This window comes from Podarcis vaucheri (assembly GCF_965113315.1).
Source record: "Podarcis vaucheri genome assembly, chromosome: 3".
NCBI lineage: Eukaryota > Metazoa > Chordata > Lepidosauria > Squamata > Lacertidae > Podarcis > Podarcis vaucheri.
In genome coordinates, this window is record NC_138761.1 from 4426462 (window position 1) to 4446475 (window position 20014).

The window sequence follows — 20014 nt, forward strand, 5'->3', positions numbered from 1 at the left end:
TGACAAACTCTTCTTCAAGGGCAAGGGATGGGCTGCTTTTGTTCCTAAACAAGGACTGTCTCTGGCTGTCAATGCATAGCCTGATTCTGCTTCAGCTCGGCAGCCTTTGTGTGTGTGGCTTTTCCCTGCCATGTCCCTAGTCCCTGAACTTTATTGGCCCAAGCGGTCTAAACATTTTTCCTGCTTTCTGTCCATCTTTTTTGGAACCCAGCTGAGATGTACTCGAAACTGAAAGCGAATCTCCTTTGACTTGAAAGTGCCCTTTTCTGTGTTGCAGAGAAAACAGCTGATGATGATGTGCAGAAGTCTGATATCTCGTCCAGCAGCCAAGGAGTGATCGAAAAGGAATCTCTGGGGCCTCTTCTCCTGGAGGTATGTACTTAAGGGAGGCAGCTGCTCTGCATTGCCGTCGTGCAAAAAACCTTCTAAATATCAGGGAAGGAGTGTTCTTTTAAGACTGTTCTGAAAGTGGAAATCGGGGACTATAGAGTCCTGCAGCCCGGAACATTTACAAAACAGGTTAGAAAAATAGCTGAGGCCAATGGATTAAATACGCCTAGTTGTGCCTTAAATCTAGGAGACAGTTTGCACAGCTCAAAGCTCCCCCCCCAAGGCGGTTCGCTTGCAGGTCCTCAGTAGGAAGTCAGCACCAATGTTAATTTTCTTAAAAAAAAAAAAAAAGTTTCTAGTATTCATGGTTGCAGGGAGAAGGGGTCTTTAAAAAGGGGATTTCAGGCCAATTAGCCTAACTTCTGTTCCAGATTAGTGGATGGGAAGCATGGCTTTACTGCAGGGCCGAAATGAAGTGCAGGAGCAAATGAGTGGGGGGAAAGGACCCACTGGCAACTCTTGCAGAGCACAGAAATAGCAGAAGTGCCTTCATCAGGGTAATTCCTTCTTCATCCTGCCCTCTGTAGTGAATCATAGAATCATAGAGTTGGAAGAGACCACAAGGGCCATCGAGTCCAACCTAGTGGTTCTTTCACGTCTTCAGATCTAATGCAGATCTTTAACTGGGGGCGCCCTTACCTGTAGCTTGCACCCGATTAAAGCAATCTGTCTTGGAGTGAAAACAAAACCCAGCCACCTCAACTGCATTGACCCAAGTCATGAGATGTTGATGGACCTAAGCAGGCTGGAAATTGCCTGTTGTGCTAAAGGCTCTGCTACTGACCTAGCTTTCCCCTCTGTGCACGAGATCCCCTTCATAGCACAAGAGCCAACTCCTAGGGGCTGAGGTCCCTTTGCCCCACCCCCACCCCAAATAAAACATTTGAGGAGGCTAAGCCCCTCCAAAGTTGATGCCCATTTCCATTCAAATGGTGTGCGTGCCTTGTGTCATGTGATGAGTTATGCTGGGTGGGCCTTACCTGCAGCACACCACTCCCAGTATTAAGTTTTTCAAGTTGGCGCCCTTGCTTCATAGCTACCTGCAGGCATAATAATAATAATAATAATAATAATAATAATAATAATAATAATAATTTATTTATACCCTGCCCATCTGGCTGGGTTTCCCCAGCCACCCTGGGCGGCTTCCAACAAAATAATAAAATACAGTAATGCATCAAACATTAAAAGCTTCCCTAAACAGGGCTGCCTTCAGATGTCTTCTAAAAGTCTGGTAGTTGTTCTTCTCTTTGACATCTGGTAGGAGGGCGTTCCACAGGGCGGGTGCCACCAACGAGGAGGCCCTCTGCCTGGTTCCCTGTAACTTGGCTTCTCGCAGCGAGGGAACCGCCAGAAGGCCCTCCACGCTGGACCTCAGTGTCTGGGCTGAACGATGGGGGTGGAGACGCTCCTTCAGGTATACTGGGCCGAGGCCGTTTAGCACTTTAAAGGTTAGCACCAACACTTTGAATTGTGCTCGGAAATGTACTGGGAGCCAATGTAGGTCTTTCAGGACCGGTGTTAAGTGGTCTCGGCGGCCGCTCCCAGTGACCAGTCTAGCTGCCACATTCTGGATTAATTGCAGTTTCTGGGTCACCTTCAAAGGTAGCCCCACGTAGAGCGCATTGCAGTAGTCCAAGCAGGAGATTAGAGCATGCACCACTCTGGCGAGGCAGTCCACGGGCAGGAAGGGTCTCAGCCTGTGGACCAGATGGAGCTGGGAGACTGCCACCCTGGACACAGAATTGACCTGCATCTCCATGGACAGCTGTAAGTCCAAAATGACTCCCAGGCTGCGCACCTGGTCCTTCAGGGGCAGTCAACCCATTCAGGACCAGGGAGTCCTCCACACCCGCCCGCCCCCTGTCCCCCCAAAACAGGGCGAGGTGGTGCACCTGTTGAATCCTGCTTTGACACAGGATGCAGTAACTCTCTTTTCAGGAAGCTTTTGACGAAGGCTGCAGCCCCCCTCCCTGTTTGCCCCCCAAGTAGCTGGTACATTACCTCTGAACCTGGGAGGTGTTTTGGCAACTGGCTGTAGTTAGAGACCCAGCCTCCCATCTCCCATAAATTTGTTATTGGAACAAACATTGTCACAGATCCCTCCCCAGCTCATCCTTGCCATTTTGAATGCCTTGCCGATGTTCACCTGTGTTGCTTTTGTAGCGCCCCACCCCACCCCACCCCTCACTTTGGAGGTTGTGGGCTTGCCCTCTCGGCTGCCTCAGCCACACAGGACCTAGAAGAGTTTGAAAGCCTGCGCTGCTCGCTTCCCCTTACGCAGCGGGCAGAGGGAGTGACCGACATAGCCAGCGCAACGATAATGCCACATTACCCACAGGGGGAAAGCCCTGCAGCGGCTCGTTATCTTGTTACCGCTGACGATCCGTGTGCTTGAAACGCCTCTTGAAACGCAACAGTGGCATGTGGGGGTTTTTGTTTTAATCATTTCTCTCTGATTTAGGATGCTCAGGAGAGAGGACAGGGGCCCTGCTCCTAATTTCCGGAAATGGATTATTCAGTACCAGTTGCACACTGGTTAGGCACCAGGCAGCCTGCGTTAATGGAACGGAGATTGATTTACACCCGCTACCATTTCTGAGCCGCTGATTCACTCTCTTCCCCTTTGCCTGCTGTATATCCTGCCTGACTTATTCATGCTGCTTTTCCTTTCCTAAATACCTTTTTAAAACGCCAAAGTGTCCAGGGTTGTTGTTTTTTTTTAATGGCAGGGCTGGAAGATGCACTGAAACAGGCGGAAAGTTAAAGGGGGTGGGGAGTTTTAATTCAGGCAAGATCCTGCTTGGCTCTGATCTGCAACTCACCCCTTGCCATGGGGGGGGTGTAGAATTCAGAAGCCTCTGGTTGCTTAGCAACAGGCAACAGCTGTGACTAAGGGAAATTGCGGGTCATGGGCCAATTTGAGGCGTGGGGGGGGGGTGAAATTGCTTCCTGTTTCCAGCAGCTAAAGTAGCGGGATGGGGGAAACACAATTATTCCAATGAAAAATAAAAGAGTGTGAAGCCAAGTAAATGGTGTCTGTCTGCTTAGCGAGGCAATCAATTATCTGGGAAAGGGGCGCAAATGTTGCCAGTTATGCACATGTGGGTGGATGTGCCTGTGAATATATAGCTTCGAATTATGAAGGGGCAGGACTCTTGTCGGTTCTCTCAGATCTCAGGCAGAGCTTAAGAATCCCCAGACCAACCATGCCCAAGGGAGACCTCTCCAGCCTCTTCTGGAAAACGTACACCTCAATCAGAAACCCACCATGCCTCCTGCTAGATTTTGCTTGCCATCGCTCAACGCCATCAGCAGTGGCAGCTGTTCCAAATATTTTATTTTTTTTCCAAATTGAGAGGCACTCCTTGCTAAAAGTGGTGCCATTGGGGTTTTCTGCCAAACTCAGACACCTAGCGGCTGCTGGAGCACCGATCCTAGCAGCCATTTCCCCCTCATTTTACTGGGCAGGCTCAGTGTTGTAAGGAAGCATGCGAGTCACGATAGGATTGCTGGCACAACAACCTGGAGGTGCAAAGAACATCACAGGTGCAATGAAGATACCTTGCCAGGTGGGGTAGGGAACAGTAGCTTTTGTGGGCTTGTTGTTGAGGTCCAGCAGATCCCACGTCACGCAGAGCAGGATTTCTGTATCCTGACGTAGGTGGTACGAAATGGACTGGGCCAGAGAGGTTGACTCTGCTGCTCGTAGAGTATCGTACATGTGGCTTATTACAGAGAGATCCCTCTAGTGCAGCGGTTTTCAACCTGTGGGTCCCCAGATGTTGTTGGACTACAACTCCCATCATCCCTGAGCTCTGGCCTCGCTAGCTAGGGGTGATGGGAGTTGTAGTCCAACAACATCCGGAGACCCACAGGTCGAGAAAGGCTGCTCTAGTGGGTGGCAGAGTTAGCACTAGTTCACCCCAGATATGGTGGCTGCAGGGCAAAATCGCCAGCTGTTCTCTGGATTTTCAGCAGGGTGACCCTCTCACCAGGCCCTGTATCAGATCGCCACCAATCCTTAAGCGAGTGGAGGTTCCCATTACGCTGACATTTCCACTGGGGAGGTGAGGAGCGCAGGCCAGAGTCCCCCAAAGCCCTGTCCTGTGTGACGCAGCGCTTTCCTTGACGCTTCTTTGCTTTGCTCTCGGCCCCGCAGGCGCTCGATGGCTTCTTCTTCGTTGTGAACCGCGAAGGGCGGATCGTGTTTGTGTCCGAGAACGTGACCAGCTACTTGGGCTACAACCAGGAGGAGCTCATGAACACCAGCGTCTACAGCATCTTGCACGTGGGAGACCACGCCGAGTTTGTCAAGAACTTGCTGCCCAAGTCGCTTGGTAAGCAGCTTGGCTTTCCTGACCCCCTCCTCTTCCAGAGACCCTGCGGAACCAGGCAAACAAAATCATTAGCAAGCTGTTGCAATGTCAGTTCACGTCACAACCAATGGGGTAATCCCCCCCCCGATGCTGTGAGGGGTAATTAGTCAGGGAGCAGGTAAGACAACAGGTCCTCAGGACATCCTAAGCAGAACCGAAGAAGAGCCCTTAGCAAGGTCAGGCCAATGTCCACCATCCTGTTCTCTCAGTGGCCAACCAAATGCCTATGGGAAACCTGCAAGCAGGATCGGAACACAAGACCCAGCACTCTCCCCGCTTGTGGTCTCCAGCAACTGGTATTCAGAAGCATTGCCGCATCCAGCTGTGGAGGCTGAGCATCGCCCCCCTGGCTAGTAGCCACCAATAGGCCTCTTGTCCAATCCTCTTTTTTATTATTAATATTTTATTAAGTTTTATCAATAGAAAAGTTCAGAGAAATACAAAAACAGAAAAATACAAAATTACAAAATACAAAAATACAAACATTAAACACAAAAAAGAAGAAAAAACACATATAAAAGAGAACAAAACTCCCTCTTTTTTGATTTCTCATCTTTAGTTAACTTATTTTCCTGACTTCCTCTCGCCTCCCTTTTTTGTATCCCCTTAAAGAATTGGTTCAGCAAATTCATATCCTATTAGTTTATCTATTATCAATCCCATCTTACATTTTACCTTGTTGCTAGAACCCCTTCAATTCATTTCAATGTCATCAGCATTCAAAAATTTTACAATATTTCTGTAAATAAGTTTTAAATTTCCTCCAATCTTCTTCCACCGACTCTTCTCCCTGGTCTCGGATTCTGCCAGTCATTTCTGCCATTTCCATATAGTCTATTAGTTGTATCTGCCATTCTTCCAGGGAGGGTAAGTCTTGTGTCTTCCAATGCTTTGCAATGAGAATTCTTGCTGCTGCTGTAGCGTACATAAAAAAAGTTTTATCCTTCTTTAGCACCGATTGGCCAACTATGCCCAACTATGTCCAATCCTCTTTTAACTAGGACGGTAGTCATCACTGTCTCCTGTGGCATCTAGATCTAGAACAGCTTGCAGGCATCAGACCCAGTTCTGCCCAGGAAAGCTTATTTATCTAAAGAGGGGGAATTGGCCCAGCATAGTCCTGTTTCTTTTCAGAAAGGGGAATCTCTCCTCTTCTTCTTCTTCTTCTTCTTCTTCATCATCATCATCATCATCATAACCGCTCAGGGCAGCTAACACCAATAAAATCACTGTAAAAAACATAATAGGGGGAGAAAAAAACCCAAACCAATTTAAAATACGGGTTAAAATGCAATTTAAAATGCAGCCTCATTTTAATATTAGCCCATAGATCAAAACCATAAGGGGAGGGAAACATAAGGGTCAGACTGAGTCCAAACCAAAGGCCAGGCGGAACAGCTCTGTCTTGCAGGCCCTGCGGAAAGATGTCAAGTCCTGCAGGGCCCTGGTCTCTTGTGACAGAGCGTTCCACCATGTCGGGGCCAGTACTGAAAAGGCCCTGGCCCTAGTTGAGACCAACCTAACCATCTTCCGACCTGGGACCTCCAAAATGTTGTCATTTGTGGACCTTAAGGCAAATGAAGGCATTAGTTAACTGGAAGCTGAAAGATTCAATTAGAAGGGTCAGCTTCAATGAAGGAGCTAAGTACTCTGATTCCTTGAGGGCAACCCGATTTCCCAAGGGGGTTCTGTACTCTCGCTTGTGAAGAAAGGCTTAAGGTGTAGCTTTTTGGATGGATCAAAGGGGAGGGGGGAGCTGGGGGGGGAGCAGGGTCCCTGTGTCTGGAAAGCGTAGGACATCGTTTCCCTTGTGACACAAACCGAAGCGGTCGCTTGATACAATACATTTTCAGCTCTTTGAGGCTCTAGCTTAGTTGCCTGAATTCTGCTCGGAAGGTGCGCGGGTTGAGTAAGTGCAAGCCGCACTCAAGAGCACTAGCGGGTGGCTGGGGAGATTAGGAGGCGGCCCTATTTTGCAGACGGGATCCAATTTAATCCTGTCGACAACTCACTCGCTGCCATTCCGAATGCGTGTCATTTAATCTGCATTTAAGCTCATTTTTTGAATAATATGCTTACTCAAGAGCATCATAATGTAATTCCCAGTAAGAACCTCAGTTGACTACCCAACCAGAAACCCCAACAGATGTAAAAGCTTTGCTTTCTGCTGTTGTAGAGGTTGCTTGCTGGGTGCCAGCCCCAGCAGCAGGCTCAACCTGCGACCACAGGCGCAAGGGGCGCTCTTTGGTTCTCATTGCTGTGGCACGCTGAGTGCATGGCTGGTTTCAGCAAAGAGGATTCTTGCTGCTCCCGGATCAATGTTTTGTTCAAGGTAGGTCAACTCTGCGGCCTGCCAACCTTGCCAGTGTTTAATCGACTCGATGATAAGGCTCTTCTTGCTAAACACAGCTCCATTTATCAAAGTTATGGCCTATTAGCTAAAGCCTTATTAGTTGACGAGCCACTGACCCAGTAAACTCTCATAGCTGTTACGGCTGCCTCCTGTCAGTGCAGGAGTCTGCTGAAGGCTGCAAACCGTAGAAATTACAGTCCTCTGGAGGGCATGGGGAGCTATTAGCAGCACATCAAGCATTTTATGTAAAACAAGTGGGGAGCTTGCAATAATAGAATCATAGAATTGTATAGTTGGAAGGGACCACGATTTGCAGTGGGGAGAGAAAGCAGGGCAGGTGGAAAGAGGGGGCTTTTCAGTCCTCCTTCCACTCCATTCTGCGAGTGTCCTGTGGGGCTTGGACAGGGTGGGTAGAAAGTGGGCGCAGAAGCAAGGGAGTCGAATCTCCCTCCCCTCACTATGTGGGGCCCTCTGCCCAGCACAGTCTTGCATGCCCATGCATGGCATACATACATTTTGCTGTCAAAGAGTGAGCTGGCAGTAAATCACACTGTTTAAGGCTGGAGTTACCTTTTTCTTAGCAAAAACACAATCTACATGGGCTGAGTGTCAGACCTAATGAGCAGAGCAGTTCATCACCATTAGGTCTTCAGTTGCCAAGACTGAAAGTCCCTTCCTCCACACAGCCATCTTAGGTCCTCACCAAAGCTTTCCCCAAGCAATCAGAGACTGTGCCTGCATGAAGCCAACCTCGCCTCCACCCTTTTCATGCCTCTTCTGATTCTGGGAGCTTGTCGCAGCGGGAGGGGGAGACACCTGTAGCTTTTCAGCAGCCTGGCTTATATCTGCCTCTTGGCCTCTTCCTCCTCCCACTGTCCGCCTTCAGCTTCTGCCTCCAGACTTCTCTCTGCCACAGACTCCCCCTGCTCACAAAGCCCTGTTCCCTCTTCAGCATCTGACACTTCTTTTTTTCCCAGTCTTCTCCCAATGACTACTCATCATTATCCCACCACCACTCCCTGGGCTCTGAGCCTTCTTCCCTTGGTGGCTCCCCTGCTGGTTCCTTCCATCATTCCTCTGTGTCCAACCGGTCCATGACACATGTGTCCTTATGTATGCACGTGGTGCAGAAACATACAGTCTATACTCATGCATGCGCACCCGCCAGAAGTCACCGGAAGGCCAAATGCTATCAAATCGTACATAACATGTGAGGAGTGCCTTGCCCAGGAGGGAGTCAGGGAGCAGAGACAGCAGTGCACAAGAGAGCTGGGATTCAGCAGAAGGCTCTTGGGCACACAGCCAAGATGAAACCAGTTGCCCAGAATAGTCAGGACCAGCAGAGATGTGGGAGCAGCAAGCAAGGAGAGCTCTGCTCCCCTAGCAGACTGAGAGTGCTAGGAATCCCCACCGCAGAGGCTCAGGGAGCACAAGATCAACAGTAGGAGGAGAGTTCGCAGCATTTATATTCTGGGCAGGTGCCAGTATCAGCAGGGATTCCTGCAGTACAGTCAGATTGGACAATGGCTGTACGGGGAGCGTCCTGCAAATGGCTTTGTTCCTCTCATTTACTCCCTAGAGATTGCCAGTGTGGGATCCTCTAGATGCTCTTAGACTCCAGCTCCCATCAGCCCCCACTAGCACGGCCCACTCGTCAGAGGTGATGGGAGTTGTAGTCCAGTCATACCCAGGGGGCTGCAGGTTCCCTACACTTGCTTCATGGCAATAAGTCTTCAAGTGGTAGATACAGTTGACCTAAGGTGAATCACAACAGCGGCACTACCACCTGGCAGTAGACATGCACATTTGGGCTTCAGATAGGTCCCAGGTCTGAAAATGTTGCATGCTGCCACTTGACGGTGGTAAAATGCACAATAGTGCAGTGGTGCCTTGGTTCTCAAATGCCTTGGTTCTCAAACGTCTTGGTTCCCAATCACCAAAAACCCAGAAGTAAGTGTTCCTGTTTTTGAATGTTTTTCGGGAGGCGACCGTCCAATGCGGCTGTCGGCTATTGTTTCCAGGGCGCCTGCACCAATCAGAAGCTGCGCCTTGGTTTTCGAACATTTTGGAAGTCAAACGGACTTGTGGAACGGATTTGATGCTTTTGTTTTTGCTATTTATTTTGCGTTTTTGTTTTTGAGGCTTTTTCACTTAATTTGTTTTTGTGACTGTGTGGAACCCTGTTCAGCTACTGATTGATTGGTTGTGTGACTGCAGAAATGGATAAAAGCCCCCCATCCAAACAATGACTATCATTAGTGCAGGTAAGAAAAAATAATAATAACTTTAATTTTTATCATCTACAGTACTGTCTTATTTATTTTATAGTACAGTGCATTGATTATTGCTTTCATTTTATGGATCAATGGTCTCGTTGGATAGTAAAATTCATGTTAAATTGCTGTTTTAGGGGTTGTTTTTAAAAGTCAGGAATGGATTAATCTGTTTTGCATTACTTTCTATGGGAAAGCGCATCTTGGTTTTGGAACGCTTTGGTTTTGGAACGGACTTCCGGAATGGATTAAGTTTGAGAACCAAGGTACCACTGTATATGGTATAACAGAGTGCTTTATTTGGTCCTGAAATATCTAGATTCAAATACCATGAAGTCACCCGGGCGACCTTCAGTTTCGTCACCTCCCTCACAGGGTTCTTAGGAGGATAAACACACACAAACCTTCAAGGCTGGCTATAGGTGGTGCCGGTGGTGTTATGATGCGTCCCTTTCCAGTTCAGTGAACTGCAGGGTAATAATTCATGCCAAGCTCGGACTTACCAAATCTGGCAGCTGCTGTGGCCTGTGGCTCTTCTGCAGTGCAGAGACAGGGAGGGATTTCTGCTGGGCATTCATGGGTGCTCCCGCCCTGCAGGGTTTGTGCCTGTGACCTAGAGGCCCCTTTGAGTCTAGCAACAGTGAAGAAAGGGCTGTGTGGCCTCACACGCCTTGCAAGCCCATGCAGCTGGACGGGATCCAAGTGACCGCACAGTCGTGCCCTTTAATAAATGCTGCTCTTCTCAAACGCAGCTCCCTTTCAGCCAGTGCCAGCCCCGCTGCAGACGACACCGTATAACATTGATTTCAGCATCGTTTGTATCAAATTAGCTCCATTCAATACAAAATCGACTTGAGCTAATTCAATATAAGGCAGGCTTGAATCAATATCTCACTTAATCAGGCCTCAAACTGATCCTTACCTCGCTGCACACTTTGTGTAGATGCGGTTTAATGTTTTGTGAAGTGTCACCGTAGAGTTAAATCACACAGAGTGAATGTTCCATCTAATAATAATATTATATTATTATATTAATATTATAATATTTATTATTTATACCCCGCCCATCTGGCTCGGTTTCCCCAGCCGCTCTGGGCGGCTTCCAAAAAAATATTAAAATACTATAATACACCAAACATTAAAAGCTTCCCTAAAGAGGGCTGCCTTCAGATGCCTTCTAAAAGTCTGGTAGTTGTTTATCTCTTTGACATCTGGTGGGAGGGCGTTCCACAGGGCGGGCGCCATTACCGAGAAGGCCCTCTGCCTGGTTCCCTGTAACTTGGCTTCTCGCAGGGAGGGAACCGCCAGAAGGCCCTCAGAGCTGGACCTCAGTACTGAACATGGATTTCCCCCCTAAGGAACATAAGAGCCTTCAGCTGGATCAGGCCATTGGCCCATCTAGCTCAGCCTCTGCTTCTCACAGCAGCCAACCATATTCCCCAAAGAGAAGAAGCCCACAAACAGGACCTGAGTGGAAGAGCGACCCCCCTCCTTTCCTACAGTACCCAGCAACTCGTATTCAGAAGCCTGCTGACTCCAGTGAGGCAGTATTGAACTTGTGAATATGGTTGCCAAGGGAACTACTTTGCCATGCAACTATGTAAGGATGGAAGGGAATTGTGGAAGGGGCTGGAGCACATCCTTCACTTGCAGGTGGCCCCAGGTTCTGTCCCTGGCACCCCCGCTTTGAAAAGGATTTGGTGCAGTACAGTTCCTAGGGGTGGGGCCACAGCTCAGTGGTAGAGCAGAGACAAAGGTAGCCTCTGATTCAGTAACAGGATCCCGGGCAAAAGTTTGGCTCTGTGTAATAAGGCAGCCCTGGATGTTCATGCGAGCAAAACCCACATTGGGCTGCATCTCTCTCTGCAATGTGCAGCATCCCTTTGCTGGTATGGTATGCCATTCTGGTCCCCCAGCAGAAGTAGGAGGGAGCGAGGGAGCCCCAGTGAAGCTTCCTGATTCCAGCGGTCCACAACTGAAGCATCAGATTAGCAGTGGGGTCTTGGTTATTAGCATACAGCGGCACCTCTGGATGTGAACGGGATCCGTTCCAGAGCCCTGTTCACATCCTGAAGCGAACGCAACCCGCATCTGCGTGTGCACAGGTTGCGATTCTGCGCATGCACGTGACGTCATTTTGAGCGTCTGCGCATGCACGAGTGGTGAAACCCGGAAGTAACGCGTTTCGTTACTTCCGGGTTGCTGCGGAGCGCAACCATAAAACGCTCAACCTGAAGCAACTTTAATCTAAGGTATGACTATACTAGGCATTTGTGTTCATGATTCACGCAGTTGGATGATGCAACCGAAAGATCACAAGAAGTCTCTATAGTCTTGTGCAGTTAAATAAGGCATCTTTGCTCCTGTGTATCTGCTGTTTCCGGTGCCTTCACTGTTAATTGTGGGATGCGTGTGTGCCCATCTGTGCCCATGTGCCACTTTGGACAGCACAAAGGTGCAGCAGTAATAGTAACCAAAGGAGGTGGACTAGGTGGTGTTGATGACCCTCATGTGGCCACCAGCTGCCAGCGCCTGGTAGGAACAGTGGCCTGCAGACTGAGCAAGAGGGCTGTGGCAAAACCTGCAGCATAACCGAGAAAAGCAATCCGGTGTCCTCTGTATGTTTTGGACTAAGGCCTCCATCATCGCCAGAATCACACAACCATGTTCCCTGGGGCTGATGAGAGCTCCAGATCAGCCGGGGGCTGCTAGGCTGGTGAAGACAAGATTCAAGGACCTGCAATGTCCCAGGAGATACTTGTCACCTGCTCTCGAGTTCAAGTGGCGCTAATAATGTGGTGGTTTTGTGTGTGTTGAAAACCCTTCTGATACATTATCTCAGTAATCCTAGCGATGGCGGTGAATGCAGAGCAGGGTTTGCATCTCAGACGATGAGGTAGTGCTGGCTCAATAAAAATAAATAAATCTGGCTCCTTTCCGCTAATGTAGTCGCTCCGTTCTGTTTATGGATTTGAAGACCACGAAATGTATCATAAGCTCCGTGAGTGGTTTCAGCAATAGGTTCAGTGAATCAGAACCACCGAAGGACACGGATGGCTCCGTGGTGGAGTGTATGCTTTGCGTGCCAGGTGCCATAGCTACAGTCCCTGGATCTTCAGTAGCAGAGCTGGAGAAAGACCTCTGCCTCACACCTTGGGGAGCCACCGAGAGTCACAGCAGGCAGAAGCCAAGGCTTTGACTCTATATGTTAGCTTTCCATGTTCATATACAGGCAATCCCCCCCATTTGCACATGTTCAGTACGTGTGCAACTGTGCACACATGCATTGCACCAAACCCGGAAACATCTGCAGGGGCAGAACAGGGTGTTTTTCAAGCTTTTCCAATGGTGTTTCAAATATACGTGATTTGACTTAAACGTGTGGTGCCTTGGAATGTATAAATGGGGGGTTACTTGCAATCATAAGGATTTTTTTAAAAAAGAGGGAGCCGTGATTTCACATCTCTGCCAAGTTTCCAGATCCTGGTCTTTTTGCACGTCCGCTTCTTCAAAGCCTTTCAATAGGGCTCCTTGATCTTCCCTTCTTCTGCAGTGAACGGCGTCCCTTGGCCTCAAGAGTCCACCCGGCGCAACAGCCACACCTTCAACTGCAGGATGCTGATCCGGCCCCCGGACGAGCCGGCGGCAGAGAACCAGGAGGCCCGGCAGCGTTACGAGGTCATGCAGTGCTTCACCGTATCCCAGCCAAAGCTGATCAAGGAGGAAGGCGAAGGTAGGAGCAGACGGTGGCTTGTTTGGAGAGGGAAATAGTGCTTGCGTGTGCAGTGTTGCATTTCTGGGGAGAGGAGGAGGAGGGAGGGACAAATCGTCCTCAGCCGTCCTCCTGCAGGACCTTCCTTGCAAGGGGACTGCAGCTCTCTGAGGGCTTGATATTCTGCGTGCCGCATTCCCTGCTCACTTTGGAGGGGAGGACTCAGGATGCCTGCAGCTCGATGTACGCAGCCCACAAGCCCACCCTTGGGGAGCTGGGAGGTGTTCTACCTGTGCAGCTGGCCACGGGTACATCTGCGCTGCAGGCTTGAGTGAGAGGCAAGTGTGGCAGGTGCGTTGCTTGCAGGGCAAGCAGGAGTTCCAGAAGGTCTGGCGCAGGCCTGCCCCTTCCTCTTCCCAGTGGCAATCCTAATAAACTGCTGTTGTCTTTCACATTACCCTTTGTACAGAGCCAGTGTGGTGTAGTGGTTAAGAGCGGTGGACTCGTAATCTGGGGAACCGGGTTCGCGTCTCCGCTCCTCCACATGCAGCTGCTGGGTGACATTGGGCCAGTCACACTTCTCTGAAGTCTCTCAGCCCCACTCACCTCACAGAGTGTTTGTTGTGGGGGAGGAAGGGAAAGGAGATTGTGAGCCGCTTTGAGACTCCTTAGGGTAGTGATAAAGCAGGATATAAAAATCCAAACACTTCTTCTAATATTGGCAGGTCCCTTTAACATTGGAGAAACAAGCACAATACCTTTCTGGTCTTGGCTGCAGAGAAGCAAATGAGTTGTCTCCCTTGAGACTGTTAAAAGAAGATCTTCAGCCAGTGGATCTCAGGTGTTTGCTAACTAGCCCTTCCACTGCAGGAGTGTCCCCCTTTGATTTGCATTACTTGGCTCCCTTGACGCCAGGAGCCATTGATGAGCATGTGTAGCTTGCTCAAGCGCCACAGTGTGTGGGGTGTGTGTGTGTGTGTGTGTGTTTAGCAGACCTGAGTTCAGGACTGGAATCTCAATACACATCTGCACTCTGGCTCAACCCCCTGATGCAAAATAGACTTTCCATCAGAACACTTTGGGCTCATATCTCCACGGTGGCCATTTTGTTCCATTGCATTAGCTGAATTAATCCATTGCAGCTTACACAGGAGATCATGACTGGAAGGAATAAATCACACAGGGGTTTATGAGCAGATACTTTGCCCAGGAGATGATAGTAGTTGGCTTTCAACCGCTGCCTTTTATTTTACAGTGCTGCCAGATCCAAATGGCCTCAGAATTAATTCTCCCAAACAATGAGGAACACACACCCACTGTGCCAGTGCCAATCGTTCTCCCCAAGCAAACTTTCTGTAGTTCAGCTGCTGTGTAAGGTTTAACTCAACAATACGGCTTTTCATTGCGAAATGCAGAAAAGCCTTGGCTTAGGCTTGGCTTCAGTGATCTTCTCTAAGCCGGGGGGGGGACCTGCTAGAGCTTTCCCCCAAATTAACAAAGATGGGTTGGCATCCCCCAGGACTTTTCTTCTGTGCAAGAAGTCCCATCTCTCTGCCTCCATCTCCCTTTCCTCCTTGGAGTCCTTCCTTAAGGCCCACCACTCTAAAGACTCGTTTGCCCCAGTTCAGCCAGTGTGGTGTAGTGGTTAAGAGTGGTGGACTCGTAATCTGGTGAACTGGGTTCGATTCCCGGCTCCTCCACATGCAGCTGCTGGGTGACCTTGGGCTAGTCACACTTCTCTGAAGTCTCTCAGCTTCACTTACCTCACAGAGTGTTAGTTGTGGGGGAGGAAGGGAAAGGAGAATGTTAGCTGCTTTGAGACTCCTTCGGGTAGTGATAAAGCAGGATATCAAATCCAAACTCCTCCTCTTCCTCTTCATTCTCTGGGATGTCTCCTACGAACTGCTCACGCCTCTGACACCAAATCCCAGTCAGGAGCCACTCTTTCCGTGTTCCGTTTTCAGGTTGGTTGCAGGGAATGTAATTCCTTTGGCAAAAGTCACATCTTCTTTGAAGGGGGATCTACTTTACTCTTTGGGAATAGTGGTTTTGAAGGCGTGTATGCTGGGTGAGGTTTGCTGCTGATGCTTGCAGTCTGGAAGAGGCGAGTAAAAAGAAAGAGGGTTTTTCACAGGTAAGCACTTGCTCTGTATAACCCTTCCCACCTCCAACCTTGCTTTTCTTCTGCTTCTCCTCCTCCTCTTCACGGCAGACTTGCAGTCCTGTCTGATATGCATCGCACGAAGATTACCTCGATCCGCACCTCCTGCTACATCAGAATCCTTCATGACCAAGCAGGATACTACAGGTACCATTCAGAAGGGTAGGCAAGCCCTTGGCCCCAGAGGGCATTTCACCCCAGTGCAGCCACCAATCGTGGCACGGAGAGGGTTGACTTGAGAGCTGGCATCCCCAAACTCGGCCCTCCAGCTTTTTTGGGACTACAGCTCCCATCATCCCTGACCACTGGTCCTGTTAGAGAGGGATGATGGGAGTTGTAGTCTCAAAACAGCTGGAGGGCTGAGTTTGGGGATGCCTGCTTAAGAGCAACTGGTAGCCTAAGTACACTACCTTGGCCACAGTTTGCAGTTCCTATGTATGTTTGGAGTTCTGTGTCAGCAAGAGGGGCTTCTGTTATCTTCAAAACTGGGGAGAACTCAGTGGGCACATCCCAGTTGTTCCCCTGCACCATTTCATAAGGAAACATGGCGGGAGGGGAGGGATCAGTGGAAGTGAGCAAGGGAAGGGAGGAGAAGGGACAGTGGCCAACGCTCTGTGTGGAATAGTCTACTTACTTATTTCTAGAAAAAGAGCCCTGAGCAGGAGAATGGGTAGGAATTGTTTGCCAGGGCAGCGGGGAAGCTCAAGTGATGGAACTGGAAGAATGAAGGCAGGATATACATTCAATACTATAATAATAATAATAATAATTAATAATAATTTATTTATATCCTACCCATCTGGCTGGGCTTCCCCAGCCACTCTGGGCGGCTTCCAACAAAATACTAAAATACAGTAATGCATCAGACATTAAAAGCTTCCCCAAATAAATGCATTATTGGTATTTATTTATTTCTTGAGGAATTCATACCCTGCCTTTCAACCTCCAAAACAAAGCAGTCAAGGCAGCTCGTGCATTTAAAAAAAAAAAACTACTACCAGAACTATCCAGAGGACTTTTATTTCAATAAAAATAAAAAAAACAGAACCCCCTACAGATCCATAGATAAGAGTCAGCTGTGCTTCTGAATCCGCACCCCTCCATTGCTCTTTCTTTAGACGTTCAGTCCTAACGTGCTTCTCTCCCTTCCGCTCAGGTAAAATCATCTCCATCGACACCAGTTCGCTGAGAGCGGCAGGCCGGACCGGCTGGGAGGATTTAGTGAGGAAATGCATCTACGCTTTCTTCCAGCCTCAGGGCCGGGAGCCATCTTACGCCAAGCAGCTATTTCAGGAAGGTAAAAAGGCTCCTCTCTTTGCACGCACTGCCATTGTTGCTGGATAAGTGCTTTCCGGACTGAAAAATAAAACTAAAAGGGTGGGGGGGGGCACACCAGACAAAGAAGGCAAATAACGCTCCCAAAGGAAGTAGCTGAAATGGCTGACTGATGCCCGTGGCTTCTCTGGCTGGCAAGGGGGGTCCTTGCCTGCACACTCAATAGGATTCCATCAACCTGCTGCCAGTTGTCTCTCCACACTCCCATGGCAACCTTGCCCGGGAGGCTGCTGGCCTGCAGTTCAGGGGTGGCGTGCCAAGTCCGAGGCCTTCTTGCGGCCCTTTCAGGAAGGAAGAACAAAAGCGAGTGAGCCAAGTTATTCAAGGCTGGCTGCCTCCTTGGTCCTGAAAGAGGATAGAGATGGTCAAAAGTCTTTTTTGCTTTTTTTAAGAAGGGGGGCACCTTTTATCCAGAAGGCTAACGTGGGCATTGTGGTTAGTGTTGGACTGAGACGAGGGAGATTGGGTACCCAATGGCCTTGAAGCTCCCTTGGGTATACCATGATCAGTCATATTCATCTCTCTCTTTCTCTCCTCTCTTCTGTTCTCTTCTGCTCTGTTTTCTCTCTGTGTGTGTCTCTCTTAGCCTGACAGGGTTGTTAACTGGGATCCCACAGCTCATTCTCCCCTGGTCTCCTCGCTGGCCCAAATAGGACTAATTTAGCCAGCTAGCCCTGGTGATCATCTAATGTTTATTGGATGGACTTTCCCCCTAAACTGATTTTTGAATTCTGAATTTATTGTTATTCACGTTTTATACTGTATTTTATGCTGTTTTTTGTTGCATCAATTAAGTGTTTTAAATTTGTTGTTAGCCGCCCTGAGCCTGATTTTCTGAACCGGGAAGTGCGGGGTATAAATAAAAATTTATTATTATTATTATTATTATTATTATTATTATTATTATTGGGATATAAGTGGGCACAGGGCAGGGGATAGCTAACCCATGCTCCCTTGAACTCCTTGGAGAAAGAAAGGTGGGGTAAAAATGGAACAGATAGTGAAATTTCCTAGCTCTTTATCTTTTTATTGCTGCAAACCATGTTGATATGCACAAATATTTTAATGGATAAATTTATAAGCCACTTTTCCTGAGTGCTCAAAGCACCTTACACGCATTACCCTGTGTGACCTTATAAGACCTCTGCAAGGTGGGTCAGTACATCACCCCCATAGTGTGGAGGCTGAGAGAATAACATATTTGCCTTTCCATGAATTGGTTCTCCTCATTTGTAGCCCTGGGAGCATTTGGCAATAATGAGTTCTATGGATATTTTGTGCCTAGGGTGGTGGTGGTGGTGGTGGTTTGATGCTTCCTCCTGGTACCCAGGTCCTGGGGGTCTTTTTCTCTCCCCCCCCCCACATCTCCCTGTATTTCCCTGGGCACTAGGGCAAGGGGCGGGAATAATATTTGGGAGCCAGCACCCTTCAAGTGCTCTGCCACAAACTGACTTGGGTAACCTTGACAAGCCACTGCCTCAGTTCTCTCATCTGTCAAATGGGAGCCATGTTCACCAGCCTCCACGTTGATATGAGGACCAAAACAAAAAACAAAACACCATTATACAGCAAAAACCCTTCCAGAATCATTACTGGCCATGGTAAACGGAAGGCAGAACAATGCTTCTCAATTTTTATTGTATTATTTTATGTACTGTGGCTTGCCGTTGTTTTATTGATTATAGTTTAGAAATTATTTATTGCAACTGCTGAGTGGATTTCTGTTTAACTTTTATATGTTATTATTATTTAATAATATTCTAATGATTGTTGAATGTCACTTTTTGATGTAGGTTGCCTATTTTAAAGATATGTTTTATTATCACATTTTTGTATTGCATTAGAATGTTAGAAGATGTACATTTTTTGTTTCTTCAGCTTGTAAACCGCCTTGAGTATTGTAAGATAGAAAGACGGTGTACAAATAAAAAATGATGATGATGATTGTCAGGGAACTGCCATCGGGTCAGAAGCGAGAGGTGGAAGGGCAGTTGTGTCATAGGGAACCTCCGAAGATCTTGCAAAGCAGCTCCTCCTCTGGCGAGGAGGAAAGCCCCACCTCCAGTGGAGAGGAGGTGGTGGGACCAGGGGATGCTAGGGAGAGCCTCAACGCCGAGGCTGAGCAGGCTGGAGAGGAGGGAAGTACCCCTTTGCCAGTCAGTTTCGGCGCAAGGAGAGGAGGAGAAGGCTGGGGGTCACGCGACTGTTACGCTGGGGGAGGTACAAGGACCGCCCACTCCCAGATTCTGCTAGCGACTGAGCCGGACATGAACTTGCAACACTCTTCACTGTAAATAGTTTGCACTAATAATAAAGCCTGGAAAAGACAGGTTGGAGTCGTGCCTGTTTGCTCTCGAGGAAACACACCAACACCTGACAATGATGAAATGTAAGGCAACCCAGCCCATTAACCCACGTTCTCTCTCTCTCTCTTTTTTCCCCCTTCGCTCCATGTTTCCCTCCTCCCCAGTGATGACACGGGGCACAGCCTTCAGCCCATCTTACCGGTTCACACTGAGCGATGGGACTGTCCTGAGTGCTCATACCAAGTGTAGACTTTGCTGCCCTCAAGGCCCCGAGATGCAGCCTTTCATCATGGGCATCCACATAATTGAGAGGTGAGTCTTAATAGCACACCCCCCCCCCCAGTTTCATTACTCTTCCTCCCTTCCCTCCCACCCTCTGATTGTCTGAATTAAGCTGTGAGCTCCTTGGCTGGGAGACTTGCCTCTTTTTTGCCTTTGCGACCCCACAAGACACCCGGTACAGAGGTGGCACTCTTATGTATCAGTGATAGCAGTTGACTTCCCTCTCTTCCATTTGGTCTGGGACTTCTTGTTGAGAAAAACTCAGAAGAAACGTCAGTCTTCAGAAAACGGGCTTTTCCCGGGGAAAGAGGCGAGGCAGAAGAGGTCATAGACCCAACAGAAGTGTAGCTGTGCCCTCTGTTGTGTCCCCTTCATACAGGATAGTTTTCCGACGATAATGTGAAGATTGTTCATTGACAGGAAATGGCACATTTTACCGCATTTTGTGAAGTATGGTGTGTGAGAGAGTGTGTGTATGTGAACAGATGGAGCTCGTGTTTGAGCCTTGGCCGTTCAGAGGACACAGCTGTGAGCAAGCAGCCCCACTGCCACACAAACACACACACACACACACACACACACACCAGAAGAGTGTGTGTGTGAGGATGACTTTGGCCTTTTCATTCCCCTTCTGCCACCCCACCCCTCAACTTTAAAAGACTGTTTTCTCCACCTGCTTTCTTTCCTCTCGTTCGCCTTTCCTCTCGTTAGAAGAGAAGGGCGCTTTGGCCTTTGACCCCTGGGAAGGTGGAGCTTGAAGGAAACCCCTAAGGCAGACCCTGGGTTTCAAAGTTCCCTGAAAAATCACAAGGGGGTTGTCATG

At 48.7% G+C, this 20014-nt stretch overlaps 1 protein-coding gene across 5 annotated transcripts in view; it reads left to right on the top strand.

The window, feature by feature from the left end:
• Window positions 1-20014, top strand: part of NCOA1 (nuclear receptor coactivator 1) — a 302949-nt gene that overhangs the window by 234916 nt on the left and 48019 nt on the right. For all 5 annotated transcript variants that reach the window (XR_014218165.1, XM_082217275.1, XM_082217278.1 and 2 more), the window contains 6 exons: window positions 278-372; window positions 4553-4730; window positions 12949-13128; window positions 15320-15415; window positions 16425-16565; window positions 19074-19221. Coding sequence is in view for 4 of the 5 variants with exons in the window: in XM_082217275.1 (XP_082073401.1) it covers window positions 278-372; window positions 4553-4730; window positions 12949-13128; window positions 15320-15415; window positions 16425-16565; window positions 19074-19221 (838 nt within the window). In the remaining variant the exon portion in view is untranslated. The remainder of the gene's footprint in view (window positions 1-277; window positions 373-4552; window positions 4731-12948; window positions 13129-15319; window positions 15416-16424; window positions 16566-19073; window positions 19222-20014) is intronic.